Source organism: Magallana gigas, chromosome 8 (genome assembly GCF_963853765.1).
Source record: "Magallana gigas chromosome 8, xbMagGiga1.1, whole genome shotgun sequence".
Classification (NCBI taxonomy): domain Eukaryota; kingdom Metazoa; phylum Mollusca; class Bivalvia; order Ostreida; family Ostreidae; genus Magallana; species Magallana gigas.
The window spans coordinates 35,573,458-35,583,271 of NC_088860.1; the positions used below are offsets into that span (position 1 = coordinate 35,573,458).

Here is a 9,814-nt window from a genome sequence, read left to right on the forward strand (position 1 = left end):
TGTGACGTCGGAATAAATTTGCATACTAAATTAGGCATCTGTTTACTTTTATCGACAATCCAATCAGGTGAATGAGTTGCAAGGCATTGTGGGCTACTACAAGTTTCAGTGTATACAAAGCGTATTGAAAATATATACCATTTTGAATTGTCTTTTGGAAACTCATTTTGAATGATTTTTCAGAATTCATGAAAGTATTATGGACAATGATGTCTGAACTTCAATTTCTATGCTCACATTTAAAAAATATTGCATATGAGGACTTATATCAACCTATTTAAATACCCTATTGTCAATGCTCAAAAGAGAGGTACGTCCTATTGAATTAAAAGCAGTGAGTACTGTTTTTTTCACGTGATACCCCATATTTGGGACAACATTAGTAGAACTAGAGTATATTCTTCAGGGACATTCATCAGAATGCTTAACGGACAAACTACTTTATGCTGTATACAGTGTAGCTTGCGCTTCTGCATTTGTTCTTTTGTGCATTTCTACTACCGTGGCTATTTACGTATGTTAAAAATGTACAGTTACCTGTATTCATTTCTAGTGCACAATGATAAAGTCACCAATACACAAATGTGATGAATTTTTCTTATCAAAATATGTTTGTACTTGTATGCGTATGTTTGTCAGTCGTTTGATACTGATCATTTTTGAAGCAACAATTAATCAACTAAAACAACATTATTTTTTAATGTGAGCATGGAACAAAGTTAATGGTACGTAATCTTTCTTTTTTTACCTTCTAAAGTAAAAATCAAGGTGTACAAACATTCCGGCAAGCAATTAAATAGTGTGTATAAAACAGACAAATACCACGTGCGTTTGTTGAATCGTAAACACGTTATAGACCGTCATGCATTGCAACTCATTCACTGGATTGGAGAATCTGTTTGCCAAAAATACTGTCACGTGTTAAATAATGCTATCCATATAAGGTAGTGTACCCGACCTGTTTAATGTTCATTACATTGTGTTTCCTGTTACCAAAAAAAAATTCCATAGCAACCATATGAATATGGATAGATCTGTAAATGTGTAAGGTTGTTTGTGCTTAACATAGCGTTGACCTTAGCTCTCGACACCTTAGAGGAATTTCTTGGTAACTATTTGATTTACATATACATGTAGAATCATGCAATTCAAAAGATTTAAGTGAGGGTTCTGTTATAAAATAGATAAAGGAAACACATTGTCCTTTTACTTTTAGGTAGTTACAATAGATTACGTATTTATCATCCTTCTTATTTAAACTTTTAAAACTATCAATAACATTAACACATCAAAAGAAAAACGTAATTTAAATTCAGAAATTCATTTCCTCAAGGACTTTTTTTCGGTAACCAATTAAATAATATTTCTAGCTCAAATACAAACAGCATGCACAGGTATAAAAGGTACCTAGTGTATTTAACACTGCAGTTATTTTTTCCCTTATTTTTTTTACATATTGAAATGTGCATGTTTCCTAGCTACACATTCCAGAATATATGTGTTCACAGAGAGAGAGAAGATAATGTACAAAATAGTATCATCTATCATATTTCAAATCCAATGATTGATGACTGTACATGTAAGAAAGAATGATACATATCTCCCTAAAGTATTAACAAACATGAATGAAACACATGTAAAAATTAGTATCACCCATTATACTTCACATATAATGACTTAAGCAGCAAGCACACATAACATAATAATATTCATATTAAAGTAATGGTTTCAAAAAATCATATAATAGTCAACAACATTGTGATTGTACATGTACACATGTTGTATACACATCAAAGAATTCTTCACAACAGGCTACATGTAAATTAAATACCGTAATCAACAGAATTTATCGTACTATCAACAGAATGTATGGTAAATTCATGTACATAAGCAAATACATATAACAATTACATGTACATATGTGCACTGTAAACGAGAAATGAACATACATGCATGGCCAATCATGACACCAATGAATGATAAACATAACTATGAATTGGCTATAAAATTATTACCTTGATAAACAAAAGAAATGGCAATTTGTCAACTTATTTGAATGGGGTTTTTTTTCGATGTAAAATAATGTTGTTTTCCAAAATAGCATGCGTCTCTGTTAAGACAAATTAAGTAATTGTGTCAAGTGATGTCTTCCATAAAAAGTTATTGTTATGACAATTACATTTCATTTCAACAGTATCTGCTACACATACTAACAATACTGTAACAATGAATTGTATTTTAAAACATCTGTACATGAAGTAGATATACACAAGCTATATAGAATGGCTAGCACGCACACTAATGTTTCATTATCTGAAAGAAAAAATCAACTTTAAACAACACATTTTTAAAATATATGCTATATACATGCATACTGTAAACTAACATTTATTCGTGACGACTTTATTTCGCAAACCTAATCCACGTACGTTTTATTATTACAATCATACGCCAAAGACTGGTTCATGGTGAGATATATTCGAGATCACAAGGCCCTAGCAAAAATTTCTCGCATACAAATAAAAGTTAGTTTACAGTATATGCCTGCTAACAAAAATTCTGTTATTTGTAATATTCTTTCATGGCCATTTACTTTGCATTTTCATCTGACTTGAGTCCATGATCATGATCTGAAAAAAAAAAATCAACAATACAAAACACATTTCTTAAACATATGCCATTAAATGCATTCATAAGCAATATTTCTAAGGTTTCACTATTCTGATTCAATTTAATTGATTAAATTGTCTTATATTTCTTCTAATATATTTTAATCAAGAAACTATTCTTCTTAAGGTCACTGACTCAATCACTACATCTGTTTACAAGCTCAATACCTTACCCCTGTGCTATGATGATGTTCAACCATAATGATTGATACAATTTAACAAAGCATTTTTAAAAATCCAAATGAGGTAACTTGCAATTTTTTATTCATATAGGTTTGAAAAATATGAATGTTTTAATTTATTTTCATAAAAAATCTTTAATAAAGAATAAAATGTATAATTAATTTATTTGATATTAACATTATGCATTTATTGAAACAAACATATTTCCACTTTTTCAGAAATACAAAAAAATATTGTATAAAATAATTATAAGAGCATATATTCTTCCTTGAACAACAAAATCTTGTTTTAGATTTGAGACTTAAATGATCCATATGGTAATGTTTAATATTCCACCTTAATGCAAATACAATCACCATCTGCTTTTCAGTACTTTCAATACTTTGATTATGTACTGTCTACAAAGTTGGGGGCTTTCCACATTCTAAAAATAGATTTCGAGGGGTTTGAAGATGAATTTAGTTTTCAGCAATACAATCGTGATTTAGCATTGTAAAATGTTTTAAGGATTAAAAAAAAAAACAACCAGTACTTACATTACTTTGAGATACTAAGAACTACATGGCTTCTGTGCACAATTTCACTGTATAGGCTACTATAGCTTCTTTAGTGACAGCAGGCGACAATATCGTCGTCTGTAAAAACGAAAGCGTTTGTTTAGGGCCTACACCAATTTTTTCATAAATAAATAATAATAAAACACATTCTATTTTAATACATATGAACATTTTTAATAATATTTGTTCTAAATTAGTAAATTTTAACTTTTTATAAGGATATGGTATGTAGTCATTTCAAGCAGTAGGCAGCTGTGCTGCAGGAACGCTACGTACGCCGCCTCACATTAAAATTCATACTTTAAAGGATAAAAACTAAATTAAATCATAATGAAAAGTAACATTGCTGATAATTTTGTGAAAATACACATATGTAACTACATAAAATAATATGCACTTACCAAACTTCTGCAAGTTCAGCTTCACCGTCACAATGTTTGTTTCCGGAAAAAATTACGCCGATCGATTCAGTCTGATTATTATAATTTTCACACGATTTTTTCTCCGAATTTTCGATATTTGAACATGAGCGACTAAGGGTGCTTTCCATTTAACCGGCATCGCCGGATTTGCAGGTGTTGCCTTCGTCGCCGATTGCTGGAACGCGCGTCGCCGGCGAGCGATTGTGGCAACGCAATATACCGTTGCCGATAAGGAAACAATATGGCGTCGAGGTTATCATATTCTTCAAAACCATTATTTCTAAAACTACAATTTGACTTACTACATTGAAATACATCAAAACTGCAAATAGCCAAAGTTTCTGGATCAAATTTTAAGATAAGTATCCGTTTTAAGCTACAATCGTCATCGTTGGATCATTGTGACGTTGCCAACCGTTCCATTTACGTAACCATTTCCCGATAACGTCGCCGGCGAGGCAACGTTAATGAAAAGCGCCCTAAGAATACCACGAAACAAATTTAAACAAAGAAAGTACATATCTATTGCTTACTACAGACGAAATTTTGTTGTGGTATTCTTAGTCGCTCATATTTTATAGAACGCAAGAAAGTTGAAAATAGTGGTTTTCTTGGTGTTTTTCAGAAATAGGCATGTATTCCATCCATTTAATTTTATTTTACCATCACTTGTGAAGAAATCAAACAGTTTCTTTAGTTAGTGCTTGTTATAAACTTTTTAAAAAATATGATATTTGTTAATGTACGTGCAGTTTATTTTATAGAAAAATTGACATAAAAAGTATTCAATTGTTAACGTACAACACTTGGCCAACGGTATAAGGTTATTCGATAGACTCAAATGACCAAAAAATACATAGTAAGTAGAATATCATATTTCTCACCCCTCACAAATAAAATTAAAGGGGAAGGAAAGTCAAAAACATAATTTATTTATTTTAATAGCGAGCGCGAAGCGAGCTCTACCGGCAAGGCATGTGTGAATAGAAAATTCGGACTATAGTTGCACATTCATTCAACGGATTTTTTTGGCGTCAGTAAATCGGACCAGTAATGCATCGTTTTAATCGTCCCAGTAGTTCCCTGTAATCATGGCAATTTTTATCACTTCACACTCTCACGAGAATCAGCAAGACAAATTTAGACAGTAAAAACAATAACGATGTAAGCGACATACAGTCAATGTTACCTCTAAAGTTCACCTCAGTACACTTTCAATCAAAAATAATCGTGTGACGTCACAAACGTTTACACATTGATCCGATATATTTTTTCGGAGTCAGTAAATTTTGACCCACAATTCATAGTACCAATGGTTTCCAACCTCACGTTCCAACATCACGTTCTCCCGAGAATCAAAGTAAAACCTTTGAAAAGCTTAAATAAGATGTGTAATTTTAAGAACATCATGCTTTTTAAGTTAATAAAACAGTATACCTCGCATACTTTTATTTCTCAGGGGAGTTTTAAAGAGTAAGACGACACTTAACCAACGTCAGCTTTGACGTCACAATAAGCACTGATAAGGGGAAATTACTCTAATTGAAGTTATTGTAAATCTGCTGAAATGACCAAAATCCTCTTAAAATCTTGCAAAGGCTAAGATAAAGAACAGCTGACGAATAAGGACATTTCTTCAGATACAGGAAACAGTTGTAAATTGCACTAATTTGGATGAATGCTCACAAATATTTTATTCACTATAATTACGGCAATTTCCTGAAACGTAACGTTATACGTAGCAGCGCCTTTTTTTAAAGGGGGTGGGTGGGTGGATGGCAGCCTCATCCAAAAAATCTTTGCAAGCAAAAAGAAAAATAAATCATGAAAATTCTAATCCTTCAGCTCTTTAGTAGTTCAATGGTTTCTTTATTTTCACTTCCATTTATTACATGCGGGGGGGGGGGGGGGGGGGGGGGGACAACACCATGTTCTTTTAACATGATAAGCAAATATTTTAAAGCGTAAATTAAAAATAAAATTAAACTTTAAAAGAGGAGATGCAGTGCAATGAATATTTATATATTAAAATCTTTATTATTTAACAACATTGTATCTGAGATTAAACTATTGTTCTATATATTAATAGAAAACTGATAAATTATAACAAATCTTATAAACTATGAATAATGAAAATTTACTGAAAAATAGGTATGTTTTATTTTTTGGCATTCAAATTTCACGTTGTTAATTTTATTTTATTAATTTATTATAATTCATTGTTTGATCACATGCTGTGCTCGCCCCAACGGTCGCACCGTAAAACATATTAAAGTGGTGTAAATTATCACATGTGGTCATGCTCTTTTGAAAATAAAATACGTAATTAAGCTTTAATGAACGTTTGAAGTTGGAGAAATCGTATTTACTGGAGGCTGACATGATGTAGAACTCTTTTGTATTAAAAAAAAAATTATTTTGACGTCACACCATCTATTCCGGTTTGGTTTACATATACAAATGAATGTACACAGTGCTCTGAATATAATTAACGCTGGTTTATGCCTTTCTGTTACTCAAATAATCGACTAAACAAAATTGATAATGTTTGAGTTCACACGTCAATCTAAAGAATAAATACATGTATCATTGTATGCATAAATATATGCATTTTCATAAGTACTAGTAAATGACAGCTGCTATCATTCAAAGTTGAAAACGACCTCGATTAAATTTTTTATTCCAAGTCAAGTTCTTCGCTAACTGAATAAATGTTATAATTGTAATCGGGATGTTTAAAATTCATTCTTTAAAGTCGGAATTACCATGTCGAAATTATAACGACGGCAAACATTTTCTATGATACTTGGCATCTGTTGACAATTTCCACATTTACGCGGAGATTTCTCCGACACTAACCTCCGCTTTTAGATTTCAACGAACATGCTCCATTTGACGTTAGTTTGTAGTTTGCAAAGGTAAAAGAACGGTCTCAAATCAATATTGTTTCAAATTTTCCAGAACTTGTCATTTACAGCAAATATCATGATGTTATGTTGATAAGACAAACCGGAATAGATGGTGTGACGTCATAGATTAAAGTTCAATGGCAGCTCTCATGGCGGCGGGAAATTTAAATTAAGCGATCGATTTTCTTGTTTTATTCATTGTTCCGGGGTTTTTAATGAAAATAAATACGATTTACAATTATAGTAGATGATAATTAATTGATTTATTGTACAACATATTTTTAGTTTCCTTCCCCTTTAAAAAGCCTCAACCCCTGGCCCATGGGCATTGGGTCTCAATTTAAGAAGAGGACATTATGGACATAATGACAATGCATTTTTTTGTATATTACGCGACAATGAAAGTTACAAGAAAATGTAATACAATTTTAAACATTTTACTAAATGTCAATATTGGTCTTACCCAAGAACCTGAATCCCAAGCCAAGGTCATGAATTTCACATTTTTGGAGGAAGGCTTCATGGAAATCATAACCACGCGTTGTTTTTTTTTAAAATATAGATTGGAGTAGAGAAAAGTATTTTTTAAAGATATTAATAAATTTTTAATATATGGCCATATAAGTCCTTTCCTATGGTCTGAACTTCTTACCCAGAATTTGTTTTTATTATTTAAAATAAATAACATACACAATCAGAGGAGAACTACACATAATGACATTGATTTACCTTTTTCCTCTTTGCTTTTTTTGTAAAACTTGAAGAGTTTCAATCCTAATAGTATCAGCATAACAAGCAGAAGTATGACGCCAATTAAGGAAGTCGTTGTTTTGATGATGTCTGAATTGATTTTATTTCCTCCATTTTTTCCTCTCGATCTATTGTCATATTCTTCAGTTGTTGCCGAACGTCTACAAGAAACAAACAAATAAGAAAAACATTAGCTAGTTAAAAACGACAACTATTTTTTAAAGCAATTTGACAGTATATTTACAAAATCAAAAATAAGATAAAAATCATTTGCAACCGCCCCAAAACTGCCTTAACGTACGTAACCTTTTGAATTCTTTATGTTCATGCTTAATGGCAAATATAAGAATTAACACTGGTTTAATTGTTAATAATAAAAATAATGTCATTTTAAATTTTAAAACATTGCTTGAATTTTGTTCTGCTTGAATTAAGATGACCTTTAAACTTTAGAAATCATCATCTAAAGAAGTTTGAATCTAATTCATATCTGGAAATAATATGATATTTTTACTGGTAATTTGGTTTTCGAAATTGAATGAACAACTTTTTATCATATCATTTTTGCATACATTGTAGGGACGGGTTAGTTTGGTGTCTTACTTGTGGAATGAAGTATGCATTTAAACAATAACAAGTCTAAGTCTTCTGATATTGTCGTGGGTTTTTGTCTGGTATCTACATCGATATCGTATTTTCTACAAATTTTCTATTGAATGAAGTATCCTCCATCCATTAAAGAACCGCACCAGCAATATCATATCCTAAGGATCATCTATTCAAAATCTCTACAGACCAACATTCACAATTAACTATTTTTACACCAACTGAGAAACCATGGACATATCAATTGGTTTCCAAAGATACATTTTTGTGTTAAAATTATTACAATAAATTAATTATGTAAAGACATTTTCCCTTTTTTTGTTTTGGGTCTGGATCTGATATTATCCCTAGGTCACTGGTCATCTGTGACAGTTATTACGCAAATGAAGCTTTCCACCTAAATTGCGAAATTCATGGCTCCTTGGTCAGAGGTCAGGCCCTGGGGCGGAAGCAAAATGGTCACATAGTGAAAATGTATAATTATCATAGTATAGTGGGAGATAGGTTGAATGTATGATTATGAAGTTCATGAAGGCTCCTGTGTCAGGGGTTCAGACCCAAGGCCGGGGCCAATATGGCAATATACTAAAAAAAATATACTCCAATTAATTGCGCTATGAATTTCACACTGAAGTCAATCAACAGCTTATGTTTTATTAAGATATTGTAAAAGGTAGTTTTAATCTCATACACATCTCTTGTAGAATCTATGTACAATAAATCTCTTTCTCTCTTTATCAAAATATGAAATAAATTAAATCATTTTCAGCAGATATAATAAACTCTTAAAAAATGTTTTCAATGGAAAACGGCCGACTTCTTATACGTTATCAGTCATGTGAATTTGATTCATTGCACGTTCATTGTTATCTAGCAATGAATATTTAACTAGTTTTTAAATGATTAGATTTTTCAAACTCAGCTCATCAACATTAAATACCTTACATCCTAGAAATTGTTCTTCTGTACATTTACAGCAAAAGCAAGCAACAGTGGAAACAACTACCAATACAACACATATGTAAACTCTATATCGTGCTTGTAACTCGATATTTGACTTTCAAATTTTTTTTTAGGAAGCATTAACAATACCATTATTAACAATTATACACATTAATTCAAGTACTGAGAGTACTGGAAAGCGCTAAGCCGGGAAGAAAGTATTAAAATATACCGAATGTGATGAAAATACATGTAAAGAATAATATTCGAATCGGGATTTGTTCGTTATTGTAAAAATTCACGTACTCAGAGAATTATGAAATGATATAGAATTTGGATATGCCTTAGTTATAGAATACATAAATCTTTTCAATGATTATAATTAATGGATGCTGTCATGTTACAGTGAAAACAGAATGCTGGTGACTTTAAGAAAATCAACAGCACTTTATGTAATGCAATTAAAAGTAAGTGTTTCTTTATATATTGAAGCAAAAAATGGTTTATCAATTTGACTGTAAATCAAAGTTTCCAATTTACAAATTATAATATTCTGTCTTAAAGCATGTTTACAAGGATCATGATTGATTTTAAAATTTTAGCAATTTCTGGAAATCGAGAAAATTTGTAGTAATTTTATATTGATATGGCTAATTAGTTTTAAACAGATTTTGCTAATGTTCAGCAGAGCTACATAGCACATGCTTTTTAAGAAGAAAATAAATAAATAAGATTATCGCAAATAACAAAGATCAGACTATGATAAATATCTATTT

General features: G+C 31.1%; 1 protein-coding gene across 1 annotated transcript in view; it reads right to left on the reverse strand.

The window, feature by feature from the left end:
- Positions 1-2,589: 2,589 nt before the first annotated feature.
- LOC136270987 (uncharacterized) overlaps positions 2,590-9,814 on the reverse strand; it is a 71,327-nt gene continuing 64,102 nt past the window's right edge. Inside the window, exons 6-7 of the mRNA XM_066070037.1 lie at positions 7,470-7,651; positions 2,590-2,630 (exon numbers count right to left, since the gene is read on the reverse strand). Coding sequence (XP_065926109.1) covers positions 2,590-2,630; positions 7,470-7,651 — 223 coding nt within the window. The remainder of the gene's footprint in view (positions 2,631-7,469; positions 7,652-9,814) is intronic.